Below are 16,463 nucleotides of genomic sequence, written 5' to 3' on the forward strand. Positions count from 1 at the left end.
CATACATACACATATATATACATATACATATATATATATCAACATATATACACATTTATTTATGGTATTTGTTAAGGCACTGAGCTAAGCATTGGGGTACATAAGCTAATCAGGTTGAACACGTCCCATGTGGGGCTCACAATCTTCAACTCCGTTTTACACAAGGTAACTGAGGCACAGAGAAGTGAAATGACTTGTCCAAGGACACACAGTAGACAAGTGGCAGAGCCTGGCTAGAACCCAGGTCCTTCTGACTCCCAGCCCTATGCTCTATCAACTACAGATTTCTGAATTCTGAGCCATTTAAAGCATCAAGGTGCAACAGTACTTAGAGTCCCAGAGGCTGATGACAGGCAGGGTGCCAACCTGAAAGAGTCACGGCTTCAGTTGAAAAAAGAGCCTCCATTTTTTAATACAGCTTACATCACCTTTTCTACTCCACCTGAATATCTTTGGAGGATGTTTCTGATACAATTTCTGTGCAATTTGAGAAATATATCCTGGACAATTCCATACTCAATGTGGTGAGTCATAATCTTACATGGAGCCATTATTATTGTGATCCTGCCAATTTAAAAATTACAAAAAGACCACTAATTCATTGGGATCATCTACAATACGCAGTTAAGACTGAAAATTGAAGTTCACTCAGTTATGCAATTAATAATAATAATGGCATTTATTAAGCACTTACTATGTGCAAAGCAGTGTTCTAAGCACTGGGGAGGTTACAAGGTGATCAGGTTGTCCCACAGGGGGCTCAGTCTTAATCCCCATTTTACAGATGAGGGAACTGAGGCACAGAGAAGTTAAGTGACTTGCCCAAAGTCACACTGCTGACAAATGGCAGAGCCGGGATTTGAACCTGCGACCTCTGACTCCAAAGCCCGTGCTCTTTTCACTGAGCCACGCTGCTTCTCAATTACACATGTTTTCAGTGGGCATTTGATGTGAACACAATTAGGGAACATCATACCATTAGGGTATTAAGCTCTTGGAAGCCTACAAGCTTCGTCCAGACTGTAAGCTCCCCGTGGGCAAGGAACATTTATACAATCTACTCTACACTCCCAAGCACTTAGTAGAGTGCTCTGCACATAGTGAGTGCTCTATATTAATAATTGATCAATTGGAAGAGTGCAATACAATAAGGATGGTAGACATGATTCCTGCCCTCCTGCCTCTAGACAGTAAGCTCATTGTGATCTGAGAATGTGTTTATTGTTGTATTGTACTCTCCCAAGCGCTTAGTACAGTGCTCTGCACACAGAAAGCGCTCAATAAATACATTTGCCCTCCCTCCCACTTCATATCCAGCATGATAGAGAAGCAGCATGGCTCAGTGGGAAGAGCTTGGGCTTTGGAGTCAGAGGTCATGGGTTCATGGGTTCAAATCCCAGCTCTGCCAATTGTCAGCTGTGCGACTTTGGGCAAGTCACTTCTCTGTGCCTCGGTTACCTCATCTGTAAAACGGGGATTAAGACTGTGAGCCCACCGTGGGACAACCTGATCACCTTGTTATCTCTCCGGCGCTTAGAACAGTGCTTTGCACATAGTAAGTGCTTAATAAATGCCATTATTATATCCAGCAGACCACTGCTTTCCCTATTTTCAAAGCCCTTCTGAAATCACGCCTCCCACAGGAGGCCTTCCCGGGCCAATTTCTCATCTTTTGGCCCTATTTCCACCCCTCCTACTGACACTCCAACCCATCTGTGTCTTCTAAGCACTTATGTAATCACTCCCTCCGCTCCCCAGGAGCACTCTCAGCTGCCTTCTACTTGTAATTCATTTTGATGCATCTCTCCAACTAGACTGGAAGCATGTCTATTAACTCTACAGTATTGTCCCAAGTGCTTAGTACAGTGCTCTGCACACAGCAGACACTCAAATACTATTGGTGAACAGTGTCAGAGTGGGTGAGTATTGCAGCTCGGATTTTTCTTAATGTGAACTGTCACAGGAACGCCAACTCTACAATTCCAGGACAATTGGCTGCACACATATGACTGTCCAGGTGGGAGGACATATGGTCGCAAAGCTGAAATTCAAAGGATTTCATGCAAGGGGCAACACCATGAGTGAAGTTTGCAGCTTAATTTGAGTCAGCATATGAAACCTCTGCTGGGTTTTGTATTTACAAAACAAAGCTACAATTCAGTGTTTGCAGATTGATCCTGTTTTGGGCATCATTCAAAATAAACAAACCAAAACAAAAAGACCCAAGCAAGAGCCAACAAATATGTTTTATTTTATGGAAGGAAAAGCCTTTTCAACTCAAATCAAGAAGCCCTGTCATGATCCATTGACTGTACTTGTGAGCAATGGGGTCTGAAATTTTTCCAGAAATATATTGTTTCATAAGAGTACTTCTTTTTAAGTACAGCCAGAAACCCCTGATCCTTCTATTACAAATACACTCATGTAAAAATTAATCATCTCACTATTTTTGCCACTCTATATTTCTTATAATCTAGTGTGAAAATCTATTTGGGAAAATCAATTCAATTTTTCATTATGTCATATTGCTTAATTCAACCAACTGAAATGGTAGACAGAATTAAACCTTCGGACTGCTTTTAAGAGCTAGGCAGCAAGCGTATGGCTCCAGGCAAATTTTGCGCTGTCATTTTACATATGAAACATCTGAATTGGATTAATAACTTTGCATACTAAGGAAAGGAATATGAAGACTATTCAAGGGTCTGAACTTCACTCTGCTCCGTAGCACTCCAGATGCAGACATATGCTTGACATTCATTTTCTTGAAGGAGAAGGCCTTTCCTTCTGTGGACACCAAATTAAAGATGAGTGTCATCTCAAATTCCACAGTGGAAATCCAAATTCCATCTGGAGGGTTCTAAAGCAAAAACTTTATGATTTCCTTGTGGGAGGGGCAGGAAAGGATTCTGTGCACAATAACAAAAAATAGGCTTTGGATTCATTCCTCAGTTCTTCCGACAGCTTCCTTCTGTTTGCTGCTTTAAGAAATTCCTATTTTTCTGATGACGACAACTTCTGGTTCAATTCCAGCATTCTAGCATCTTCATTGTCTTTAGCATTGGCAACAAGTGTCTGTGGGAAACATCAAACATAAACTGTTAAGCTGTGGGTGAGGAATGCCTGATATTTACTGGGACTGTAACAGAATCTAGGTACTCAGAAAATCTAGGTACATCAAAATTCTTCAGCAACAAGACAATACCAAAGTACAAAAACAGATGATTATCGAAGTTGACGATGATTATTTTGTTGAAGTGAAATGTTCTCCCACAGGGTGTGTCATTTTCAGCCTCTGCTAACCCCAGGGAAAACACATTGAAAGGCTCAGCCGGTAATGTGGCCAACTTTTCAGTTAACAAATATGTCAGAACTGAATAAAATTAAGGATTGGGGCTGTTTGTTTGGTGGTGACCCACTGTCAAATCTCCTAACTTACACCTAGCTGCCTTTTCTCCTGCTTATCAAACTAATTCCTTCCCTCCCTTTAAATCACCATTCCAGCCCTACCTCCTCCAGGAAGCCTCCCTTGTTTCCACCTACTTGTTCTCAATCAACCAACTAATAGTATTTATTCTGCAACCAACTAGCACAATCCCTGACCTCCTCGCCAACATCTTCTGGGGTTATCATATTTTTCAGTTTCTAATGATTATGTTTCACGGTCTTGCCTCTCCTGCTAGAATACAAATTCCTCCAGGGCAGGTGCCACACGAGAAATCCAGGATGTATCCCACAGGCATGGTATAAAAGTAATACAGTGATAGACAATGTTGGAGAGTTCAGTAAATAGCTGCTGCCTGAGTACGTGTTTTTTCTTTTTAAATTTCAATTATTTCACGATAATGGAAACAATGTGGCATCTTAAACGATTGAAAAGCCGTGAATAAATGCTATCAAATGCCAAAGATTCTCTAGATAAATTTAGAGAGCATTTTTTCAGTGCATTCTGAAATCCCACTGACCCGAGTCATGAGAAAATACAGTCCCCCCACCAATTCTTTATTTTAGGATGACATTAAGTGATTGAAAAATAAGGCCTTACGTCGATAAGTTCATAATCGTATTTGGCATACAGGTGTCTTAGGAGGTACCAACGTGCAAAGGACACGATGGACTTGGGGTATCCCGGCTGGTACACCAGTCTCTCCAACAGCCGCCGCGTCTCCCTGGGGGAACACAGTTGATACTTGATCAGAATCACCTCCCCCAAGAGCTAGTGCTGCATTACATTACCCTCCCTTGTCTAATGAAGCAGGCTTCCCTCTCTGCAAACCACCACCCAGTTAGATGACAACGTACCCAGGTGCCCCCTGTCCTCCCCCGCCAGTTCAAAATGGAAGCAACGACACCATTGAGTCACTTAATTCACAACTGCAATTGACCACAGTCCTTGTATAAAGGAACTGGATTTCTTTCTATGCCAGGCCTGGCTGCCGCAATTCAGCTGAACTTGTGTGGGTCATTTAAGTTCGTACATATCAACCACAAAGTCTGGTACAGGAAAACAAAAAGGGGAAGGACTCTGAGTTAAATCAATCAATCATATTTATTGAGTGCTTACTGAGTGCAGAGCACTGTAAGTTGGCAACATATAGAGACGGTCCCTACCCAACAGTGGGCTCACAGTCTAGAAGGAAACATCTCCCTTTCTTGCTTTTATCCATTCCAAGTTACTGTGACTCTTGACCACTTCTCGATAAGGTGATTTCAATTGGGAGCTCTCCCAAGACTGAGTGCGAAGCTTCCTTTTAGTTAAATGTTTGGAGGTTCTGAAGAGGGAAAGATGATAGGGAGTCCATGTACCTTGCTCCCATTTTGCGGTTGAACTGGAGCAGAGCTTGCAGGAGAACAGCCAGTGGACAAAAGCAGAGTTTCAAGGCTTCCGTCGTGGCCTCCTGAACCAAAGCCGGCCAGTGATCGCTTGACACATTTGCCTTGGGAGACAAAGAAAACCAACTCAATTAACTCGCAATATTTCTAGTCTTCCCCCAGGCCAGATTGTGGGTAACACAAGGACACTTTATGGACACATCATTTTGATGTATCGTCATTTGCTCGATTCACAAAATGTAATCTTTAACTGGCGCTTTAGCCTGGAGAGAAAAATGTGGATTCAGTCAATGTGGAACCCAAAGTTCCCCATTTTTCAAGGTACACATCAGGCAATAATTTGTGGATTTAAACAGCTTGTGCCTCGGACCTTCTTCATGAAGGGGGGTGCCAAAATATCAGAAATTCTCCTCCTGATTGTAATGTCTTTTTTTCCTTGCAGTCCTTCCTCTGCTCCTCCTCTCCTCCCCATCACCCCTACTCCCTCCCTCTGCTCTACCACCTTCCCCGCCCCACAGCACTTGTGTATATTTGTACATATTTATTATTCTATTGATTTTATTAATGATGTGCATATATCTATAATTCCATTCACCTACAACTCTATTTATCTATTTTGATTCCTGTCTACTTGTTTTGTTTTGGTGTCTGTCTCCCCCTTCTAGACTGTGAGCCCATTGTTGGGTATGGATTGTCTCTATCTCTTGCCGAATTGTACTTTCCAAGCGCTTAGTACAGTAAGCACACAGTAAGTGGTCAACAAATGATTGAGTGAATGAATGAATGAATTGAATTACCATTTGAACACCAGTTTTACTGAATGTAGCCCTCTGTTGTATTGTACTCTCCCAAGTGCTTAGTACAGTGCTCTGCACACAGTAACTGCTTAATAAAGATGATTATGCCTGAAGACATAATTGTTCTTAGACTGTGTGCCCCATCCAGGGCAGGGATTGGGCCTGATCTGATTATCTTGGGTCTAACCCAGTTCTTAGGACAAAGTCTGACGCCCAGTAGGTGCTAAACAAATGTAATTTATTATTGTTTTTCAAATGCACAAATCTCTTAAATGCCTGACTTGCTTCAATCTTTCTGAGTTAGGATACAACTATGAGTTTCCTAGTACTAAAAAAGTCAACAAAATAACCAAATAAACTCTTGTGACCTTAAAAATCCTACCAGGCTTATGAAGCAGGGAGGATCTCTGGAGCTCCCTGGGCTCTATCACTGAAGGAGCAGCAATACAGCACCACTGACACCCAGCAGGAGAAAGAGACCTCGGTCTGAGAGCAGGTGGTCAAGAAACTATGGATTCCCTCTAAACTGTAAGCTCCTTTTGGGCAGGTACCTTGTCCAAACCAGCTCACTTATATTTTACTATCTTATGTGCTTAGTACAGTGCTCCGCTCACAGAAAGCACTCGAAGTCGGTTGCCTAGCCTCTATTTCTTCACTCTCTGCCTCTCCCCGCCGTTTGATTACTTCTGTGAAACCGGAGACGTAAGTAATGGAGAAACACAAAAAGGTAATAGGTTCTCCGAACCCCAATGCTGGGGTGGCAGGGACACCTGGGATGCCAAGTGTTCCCATTTGACAGTGAGAAAGAAAAAAAAATCATATTAATACACCCTCTAAAAGTGGATCACAAGAGACTGTGTCCCAGTTCACTTTTCATGTTGTTTTTCTGTTTCATTTTTGTTTGTTTTCTCTTGATACTTTGAGAAACACTCCTAATAGTAGTAACAACTGTGATATTTGTTAAATGCTTACTATGTGCCAGCACTGTACTAAGTGCTGGGGTAGATACAAGGTGATCATGTCCCACAAAGCGCTTGCAGTCTAAGTAGGCACGAGAACAGGTACTAAATCCCCATTTTGCTGATGAGGGACCTTGATGAGGGATGAGGCACAGAGAAATTAAGTAATAATAAGAATAATAATAATGGCATTTATTAAGCGCTTACTACGTGCAAAGCACTGTTCTAAGCGCTGGGGAGGTTACAAGGTAATCAGGTTGTCCCACGGGGGGCTCACAGTCTTCATCCCCATTTTACAGATGAGGTAACTGAGGCACAGAGAAGTTAAGCGACTTGCCCAAAGTCACACAGCTGACACGTGGCAGAGCCGGGATTTGAACCCATGACCTCTGACTCCAAGTGACTTGCTGAAGGTCACACAGCAGACAAGTGACAGAGCTGGGATTAGAACCCAGGTCCTCTGAGGATTAGAGTCAATCCTGGGCTGTTGCTTAGAGATGGCTTAGCCAAGACTACTCTGCCCCTTTGCTGCTTTGGGCAAGTCATTTAACTTCTCTGTGCCTCAGTTACCTCATCCTTAAAATGGGGATTAAAACTGAGCCCCATGTGGGACACGGACTGTGTCTAACCTGATAAGCTTGTAACCACCCCAAAGCTTAGTGAAGTTCCCGGCACATAGTAAAAGCTTGACAAATAGCGTAAAAAAAAAAATTGAAGGAGCATTTTCATATCAAGGGGAAATACATAAAATTTGCTTATCTTGCTCTGAGGATTTCAAGAAATAACAGAAAGGAAAACTACAGCACAGGCCTGAGAATCAGAAGGACCTGGGTTCTGCCACTTGTCTGCTGGGTGGCCTTGGGCAAATCACTTAATTTCTCTGTGCCTCAGTTCTCTCATCTGGAAAATAGGGATTAAGACTTTGAGCCCTATGTGGGACATGGACTGTGTCCAACTCAATTAACCTATAGCTACCCCAGTGAACTAAAGTACAGTGCCTGGCACATAGTAAGTGCTTAACAACTACCACAATTATTATTATAAAACAAATCAAAGTAGCATGTGATTTAGATATTTCTAAGATTTATAAACCTTAGAAATATAGCTACCCCACTGTACTAAAGTACAGTGCCTGGCACATAGTAAGTGCTTAACAACTACCACAATTATTATTATAAAACAAATCAAAGTAGCATGTGATTTAGATATTTCTAAGATTTATAAACCTTAGAAATCTTAGAAATCTTAGAATCTCAAGGCCCTGCTGAGAGCTCACCTCCTCCAGGAGGCCTTCCCAGACTGAGCCCCTTCCTTCCTCTCCCCCTCGTCCCCCTTTCCATCCCCCTCATCTTACCTCCTTCCCTCCCCCACAGCCCCTGTATATATGTATATATGTTTGTACATATTTTTTACTCTATGTATTTATTTATTTTATTTGTACATATCTATTCTATTTTATTTTGTTAGTATGTTTGGTTTTGTTCTCTGTCTCCCCCTTTTAGACTGTGAGCCCACTGTCGGGTAGGGACTGTCTCTATTTGTTACCAATTTGTACTTCCCAAGCACTTAGTACAGTGCTCTGCACATATTTAGCGCTCAATAAATACGATTGATGACGACGATGATAAAGCCTTTACTTTTAAGCTTGGCTTTCATTTGATTTAAACTGACTTCGCATCAATTGCTCTTTTAAACTTTTAAATCATTTCTATGCAGTTTGATTAACCTTACTCTGGCTAATGATTCTGGATCCCCAGTCTCATGTTCTAGTTGGTCCCTGAGAACCAGCAGGGAGTGGACACGGAGAGTGCTTTCAAATATATTTTTCCTCCAAACATGTTTCTAGACAATACACTTGCCAACTGCGTAAGCGCCATTAAGTGCCCTTCAGGTGCCACAGAACTGTCTACCACTTGTGATGACCTGTTGCTAAATGGACTACACGTCAACATCCGGGAAATAGAAAACATCCATCTAAATGACAGATTTGCTCCCTAGAGTGAACACACTCTTAGAAGTAATGGGTTAATTCCCATTCACATCACTTTGAAATGCTGCTCTGATCCAACTGAACCTCAATGGAAACCGTTACGGTCTTATTTTATTTTCTCCCTTCTTTGTTCATCCTGTGGGTCTCTGTGATGGCAAATCTATGAGTGGACAATAAAACAGAACAGGAACACCACCCCCCTGAGAAGACAGCCTGGCGCTGTTAATGCAAACCGACGAATCAATTCTTCATAAAATGTTTGCTTACCATGCAGACTTCTAGGGCAAGGAGGGCTAGCCTCAGCAGGCTTGACAGCTTCCCATTCCAATTCCCCTGCTGGGAAGCCACCTGGAGACTCTTTCTGTAACACATTTCTGCAGCTCTCATCATTCCTTGTGATTGGTATACCTGGGCCAGCCACTAGACAGAGAAAATTGGTTCCAGTTACTTAAGGTGTCCATTTCTATGAAGATTTTGACATTCTTCCCCCCTTCTGAGCCAAAAAAAAACCCTGGTCGTTTAGACTGTGAATAAGGATTTCTCGTTCACAAAATCCCCTAACACCAGAGAGATGGGGCAGTCATTCAAGCTTAAACAAACGAAAGCAATTCTCTACAAAGCAGGCAGAACGAATGCAGAATTCATTCCCATAGGAAGCTGTGCAGAAGAAAAATATCAGGCCCTGGAGGTTTGGATAACTTCACAGCTGTGCGGTCCAAAATGGGTTTACGAGAGGGAGGTTCCTCCAAACGTCTCATTTCCTCTGTCAGGCCACAAGGACTGTCGCTAGTACCCAACAGGCAATTCTTTATGTTCTTATGGAGGACAGTCTAATAATTTACATCCCACTAGGCCCATCACTGCCAGTCCATTCTGCATTTTTACAAACTGAGAGACTAATTTAGCCCCTTTCGATTCGCCCCTTCTCCAAAGTCTTTCAGCCTATTATCTTGACAAGTATCTCCTCCCCAGGGTGAAGACAATGAACACTGAACACTTAGAGCTGTGAGAGATCTGGAAAGCAAAGGGCACGTGCCACAGGCTGAGAATACTCTAGAAAAAAATCCACGACCCCCACCTTACATGGTGCCAGGAATTTCCTTCCTGGAGTCCCATGTGGGGATGGAAGCCTCTGTCTCTTTCCCATAGAGAATAGCCCTCAGTGCTGTAAAGGTCGCCTGCCTTGGTGCATTCTGGAATATTATAAGACTCATATCCTGAGTTACAATCAGGTCCCAATAAATTACTAATCCTTTTGGCCTGTCTCTGGCAAGCATTATGATCTTCATTTTACAAACTGACTAAAGCACTGAGTCAGTGGTAAAGTACTCACCTGCCAGGCTGGAACCGAGGAAGAGTTGGTCATAACCGTTTTTTGCAGCTCCTCTAAGACAGCCTCAGAGAGCTGGCTTTGTGATTGCAGGAGTGGTTTACACTGAACTTGTCTCAAAAGCAAGAAGACAGCTGGCTGGTCGGGGCTAGTTTTTAAATTCTAAACCAAACCAAAAAGAGAAACGCACTGAACGACATCTCAAATGCTGAGGTCAACTCACCTATTTTCTAGATTGGAAGGGCTTTCTGTTTCAAATGGGCCAATAAAATGGCCACTTCCTCTTGTTTTAAAAGCTACTTCCATAATCTTTAAATGTGCTAGGGTCCATGATTGCTGCCTTTCACTCTCCTTTGGCAGAAAAGCAGAATCATTACTACCCCCTCATCCTGAAGTGGCCATTCATTCGATAGTATTTCTTAAGCACTTACTGTGTGCAGAGCACTGTACTAAGCACTTGGGAGAGTACAATGTAATAATAAGCAGATACAGTCCCTGGCCACAATGAGTCAATGAATCCAAAAAGTGAACGTTCATATTGAACACAGAAAGTTGCTTCGTTGTGGGCAGGAAACCTGCCTACCAATTCTGTTGTGTTGTACACTCCGAAGCACACACTACAGTGCTCTACACACGGTAATCAATAAATACAATTGACTGAAAACAGCCTACATAGGACCTGGGTACTGGGTCTCCACACTGGGTGGTGTTTTCATTTCATCATTGACAATAACTTTCCTAAACTAAAAAAAAAAAAGCAAAGATGAACATTTTTCTAACATCACAAGCTCCTACGTTCTGCTAGTACTGATATTCCAACTTGCCATTTTTACAGGCCAGTAAAATCTGGCTCAGTTTTGCATGGATTTATTTGTTTAGCCATTAGGGAAGATCCTAGAAAAATGGAGTTCCTGGAAGTAAATAGTTGAATGTATTCCAAGAGTAACAAGAACAGTCAAAAATAAGGGAAGGTTGTGAGTTAATACTCTGCGCTTCAATGAGAAAACCAAATCAATTAACCATATCAATGGCATTTAGTGAACACCCTGTGTGGGACAGGGACTGTTCCTGGCCTATCTTCCATCTATCCCAGAGCTTAGTACAGTACTTGTCACATAGTAAAGGCTTAACAAATACCACCATTATTATGATGAGGGCCTCATCAAAGCATATATATACACACACACACACACACACACACACACACACATATATATGCTTTGATATATACACGCTTCATATATATACGCTTTATATATATATACGCTTTATATATACATGTTATATATATATATGCTATATATACATATATATGCTATATATATACATACATAATGCTATATATACATATATATACACTATATATAAAGCGTATATATATATATAAAGCGTATATATATATACGTTCCCAAACCTAACATACTCATCTATGCTTACAGGAGTTTCAGTCCCTGAACCCCTATTTATTAGCATACTCTGAGGTCCCCAGAGTTAGGGGCAAAGGAAGTGCCACTCAGATTTGAAACTCAACTGAAACTGACAGTAATAATAACAACTGCAGCATGGCATAGTGGATAGAACACAGGACTGGGAGTCAGAAGGTCATGGGTTCTAATCCTGGCTCTACCACTTGTCTGCTGTGGGACCTTGGACGAGTCACTTCACCTCTCTGTACCTCAGTTACCTCATCTTTAAAATGGAGATTGAGACTGAGAGCCCCTTGTGGGACAGGGACTGTGAGCAAAATGATTGGCTTTTATCTACCACTGTGCTTGGAACAGTGCGTGACACATAGTAAGCACTTAACAAATGCCATCCTCATGATTCTTAATCTTCTTATTATTACCACAGTTTCATCTGAACCACAAAAATCATGTGGTCAGCAGCAATCCTGGTACCTTGGTACAGAGCTCTTCAGCTTCAGATGTCCTATCAGACTCGATCAGCCCCGTGACCGCTTGACAAAGAGACCATGTTTCAAGATTCCGGCTGTAACTCTCTGGGATGTCCTTTTCTTTAACTGGAAGGAAAACAAGAATGTTTTTTTTTTCTCCCCTGTTCTGAATATACCCTCACTTAGGAGATTACTAAAACACACCCAGTGCTGCTATTAAGACAGCTCTGCCATAAGGATGGACAAAATCCCACTGATTCCTTATCCTAGAATGTCCTCCTATCTGACTCTTTCTTCACTTCAAGGCCAAGGTTGGGCTGAGAATTGGCCTTGAAGATGTGGGCAGAATGATACAGATACCTGCTTTATGGCCTCCTAGACTGTAAGCTCCTTAAGGACAGGAATTTAGTCTACCAAATCTTATACTGTATTCTTGTATTCTCCCAAGAGTTTTATATGGCACTCTGCACAGAGTAAGCACTGAAATATGACTGACTGATTATGGCCTTCTAGACTGCAAGCTCCTGGTGGACATGGACCTAGTCTACAAATCTATTATACTGTATTCTTTTATTCTCTCAAGAGCTTAATTTGGTGCTCTGCAAAGAGTAAGCACGCAATAAATATGGCTAATTGATTATAGAGGCTCCTCCCATTTTACTTTTACTTGGGTAACAGAGGAAGGTTTGATTTTTAAAGAAAAAGGTTTCAAAGGATTTTTTTTCCCAAAGGACGAGAGCCCAAGAACTAAGTTCAATGCTCGTGCACAGAAAGTGTGCACCATCATCAATGGTATTTACTGAGTGCTTATTGTGTTAAAAGAGCTGTACTAAGCACTTGAGAGAGTACAATACCACAGAGTTGGTAGATACATTCCCTGCCCAAAATTTGGCTTATGGTCTAGAGGGGGAGACATAGTTTTGATTGAGAGTGAGCAGGAAAATGGAATTCAGTAGTAGAAGGTTCTTTTAGGTCAGGATAAATGGGAATTTTCTCTTCCCACTCAATTCTCAAAGTGAGTCAGTCCCAAATAAAATATTCCCCCATTAATATCTATGTCCCTTCATTAGCCATCCTAGGGAACTGAACTGAAGCCATTTCTTTTAGGTCAGGATAAATGGGAATTTTCTCTTCCCATTCCATTCTCACAATCAGTCCCAAATAAAATATTCTCCCATTAATTTGCATATCCCTCCATTAGCCATCCTGAGGAACTGAACTTGAGCCATTTCTTAAGAAACAAAACTTACTTCGAGTGGAAAGCATGGATACCAATGCCTTCTCTAGATTTCTCCTCTTGGGCTCTGTGTTGTTCAAGACAGCCAATGTATCTTCAGCATGACAGGCTGCCATTAGCCCTGTCCAAACTGCGGGATCGTCTGAAACATAAATCAAATTGCACTATAAACTTGCTTTGTAAGTCAGTATGTCATTTGGAAATCTATTCACCTCCTCAACCCCATGGCACTTATGCATATATTCATAACTTATTTACATTAATGTCTCTCTCCCCCACTAGACCGTAAGCTCATTGTGGACAGGGAATGTGTGTTTTATTGTTACACCGTACTCTAACAAGCACTTAGTACAGTGCTCTGCACACAATAAGTGCTCAATAAATACCACTGACTGATATCTACCTTTACCATACAAGACATATACAGATTATACGTCCAAAGTCAGGGGCCTGAAATGCCGCAATTCTGGGGCTTGTGTGCTTTACCCCTCTGCTCTTCACCCCATCAATAATTTGGAAGACATTCACTTGATCCTGCTTAAAGCAAGATTAGAGAACATAAGGGAAAGAAAGCCTTGTTTCCTTGAAATTCTTGAATCGATATTCTAACTTCTGAAGGGGCAGACTAAGCAAGAATCGAATCGAAGTCCCACCATGACTACATTTGAGTTTCAGAAGCCTAACATGAAATTTGCAGCATTATAATAAATCAGTCTTTTAATTTCTACCCAACAGCATTTAATGTATGGAGAAAATAGTGCAAATACCCACTAGGAGGTGTCATTTCACTTTTTTCCCCCATTTTCAAACATTCCTATGAAATTCTCTTGTTAAACAGTTAAATCTTCCCAAATCATACACTGGCTAACCTGTCCTAGGATTTCTACTGCCAATGCAGGAGCCGAACGACAGTTCTCTACCTCTGGAAGTGGGGTTTTAAAGTGCGGCTAAATGTCAGCCACACTGAAAAGGGTTCAGAAGGGAGAGCGGTAAGCAAAGCCAATGTGCTACTACAGTAATTAACTATTACTCATAATGGTAACAACAATTGCGGTATTTGTTAAGCGCTTACAATTTGCCAAAAACTGTGCTAAGTGAAAAGGTGTTAGGGTAGATCGCATACTTCAGAAATTGGACCAAGGAGGACAGGACTGATTTCAGAATATTAGATTAGTCTGTGGAGTACTACTCCATTGAACTATTTTTGAGTCCTCTCTACTTTAGGTAGTCTAGACCAGTCATTAAAATTCACGGAAAAATTACAGTTAGCACCAATCAGATCAACTGTCCAATCTAATTAACTTCCCTTCCTCCTCCCCCAGAAATTCTTCCCAAAACACTTAAACTTAATGGAGCAATCAGAGGTTCCTCTAGCTCAAAAAGGAAACGAGACAATTAATCTGGAAAATTATCTGGGAAGCATCAGGTTCACCACTGCCACAGAGTCAAATGTATATCAGTCCCTCAGGACCACTTTAACCCCGGGCAAATAATAATTACGGCCTTTATTAAAGCATTTACTTTGTGCAAAGTGTTGAGGTAGATAAACAGTTATCAGATTGGACACAGTCCCTGTTCCACAAGGGGCTCAGAATCAATCAGTGCTACTTACTGAGCGCTTACTGTGTGCAGAGCACTTTACTAAGCCCTTGGGAGAGGACAGTATAATAGAGTTAGTAGACATATTCCCCACCCACAAGGAGTTTCAGTCTTTATTTTATCTCCTACAGACGAGGAAACTGGAGCATACAGAAGTTGTGACTTGCTAAAGTTTGCCCAGCAGGCCAATAACAGAGCTGGGACAAACAACCCAGGTATCTTGATTCCCAATTCCATGCTTTTTCCCCAAGCACTCTACAACCTCACCTCCCTTTGCACATGGTCTCACCTCCGCAACATCGCCAAGATCCGCCCTTTCCTCTCCATCCAAACCGTTACCTTGCGGGTCCAATCTCTCATCCTATCCCAACTGGACTACTGTATCAGCCTCCTCTCTGATCTCCCATCTTCCTGTCTCTCTCCACTTCAGTCTATACTTCACGCTGCTGCCTCGATCATCTTTGTGCAGAAATGCTATGGACATGTTACTCCCCTCCTCAAAAATCTCCAGTGGCTGCCAGTCACCCTATGCATCAAGCAAAAACTCCTCACTGTCGGCTTCAAGGCTGTCCATCAGCTCGCCCCCTCCTACCTCACCTCCCTTCTCTCCTTCTTCAGCCCAGCCCACACCCTCCGCTCCTCTGCCGCTAACCTCCTCACCGTGCCTCGTTCTCGCCTGTCCCGCCGTCGACCCCCGGCCCACGTCCTCCCCCTGGCCTGGAATTCCCTCCCTCCACACATCTGCCAAGCTAGCTCTCTTCCTCCCTTCAAAGCCCTACTGAAAGCTCACCTCCTCCAAGAGGTCTTCCCAGACTGAGCCCCCTTTTACTTCTTCTCCCCATCCCCCCCACCCTACTTCCTTCCCCTCCCCACAGCACCTGTATATATGTTTGTACAGATTTATCACTCTATTTATTTTACTTGTACATATTTACTATTCTATTTATTTTGTTAATGATGTGCATCTACCTTTATTTCCATTTGTTCTGACGACTTGACACCTGTCTACATGTTTTGTTTTGTTGTCTGTCTCCCCCTTCTAGACTGTGAGCCCGTTGTTGGGTAGGGACCGTCTCTATATGTTGCCAAATTGTACTTCCCAAGAGCTTAGTACAGTGCTCTGCACACAGTAAGCACTCAATAAATATGAATGAATGAATGAACATGAAGCAATGGCCCCAGGCTCACCTCCCACAGAAAAAAACCCATCTTGGGTGTCCAATCCCAACCCAAAAGCAGTGTGGCCTATTGGAAAAGAGCATGGGCCTCGGAGCCGGAGGACATGGATTCTAATCCTGGCTCTGCCAATCACTTGCTATGTGACTTTGGGTAGTCACTTAACTTCTCTGGGCCTCAGTTCACCTGTTCTCCTTCCTATTTAGACTGTAAACCCCATAAGGGACCAAATTACCCAATCTAATTGATTTGTCTATACCTTAATGCTCAGAACAGTATTTGACACCCAGTAAATGCTTAAAAAATACCATTAAAAAAACAAAGCAAAAAAAACCCCCCAAAAAAGTCATTTTCTCTGCTGTAGATTCTGCTCCTAGCTAAAGCTAGCTTTAGTGTCAGTGGGTGGTCATCATCATCATCAACGGTATTTATTGAGCACCAATCATATGCAGAGCACTATACTAAGAGCTTGGGAGGGTTAGCAAACCTATTCCCTGGCCACAACGAGTTTACAGTCTAGAAGGGGAGAAAAACATTACTATAAATTAAGTTTGGGAGCGGGGCACACAGAAGCCTAGGAAACACTTAGATCCGTCTGCTCATTAAGGTAGAAGAACAAGCCAATGGATGGGATGCTGCAAAATGTCA

The 16,463-nt window shown here is 42.2% G+C and overlaps 1 protein-coding gene across 6 annotated transcripts in view; it reads right to left on the reverse strand.

Moving 5' to 3' along the window:
- Positions 1-2,227: 2,227 nt before the first annotated feature.
- The window catches only part of TTC37 (tetratricopeptide repeat domain 37), an 89,356-nt gene continuing 75,120 nt past the window's right edge, over positions 2,228-16,463 (reverse strand). For all 6 annotated transcript variants that reach the window (XM_038765598.1, XM_038765600.1, XM_038765597.1 and 3 more), the window contains 7 exons: positions 13,054-13,182; positions 11,808-11,929; positions 9,913-10,071; positions 8,847-8,999; positions 4,807-4,937; positions 4,046-4,169; positions 2,228-3,075 (listed from right to left, as the gene is read on the reverse strand). In XM_038765598.1, the coding sequence (XP_038621526.1) occupies positions 2,995-3,075; positions 4,046-4,169; positions 4,807-4,937; positions 8,847-8,999; positions 9,913-10,071; positions 11,808-11,929; positions 13,054-13,182 (899 nt within the window). In that variant the 3' untranslated portion in view covers positions 2,228-2,994. The remainder of the gene's footprint in view (positions 3,076-4,045; positions 4,170-4,806; positions 4,938-8,846; positions 9,000-9,912; positions 10,072-11,807; positions 11,930-13,053; positions 13,183-16,463) is intronic.

The sequence above is a fragment of the Tachyglossus aculeatus genome, chromosome 23 (assembly GCF_015852505.1).
Source record: "Tachyglossus aculeatus isolate mTacAcu1 chromosome 23, mTacAcu1.pri, whole genome shotgun sequence".
Taxonomy (NCBI): domain Eukaryota; kingdom Metazoa; phylum Chordata; class Mammalia; order Monotremata; family Tachyglossidae; genus Tachyglossus; species Tachyglossus aculeatus.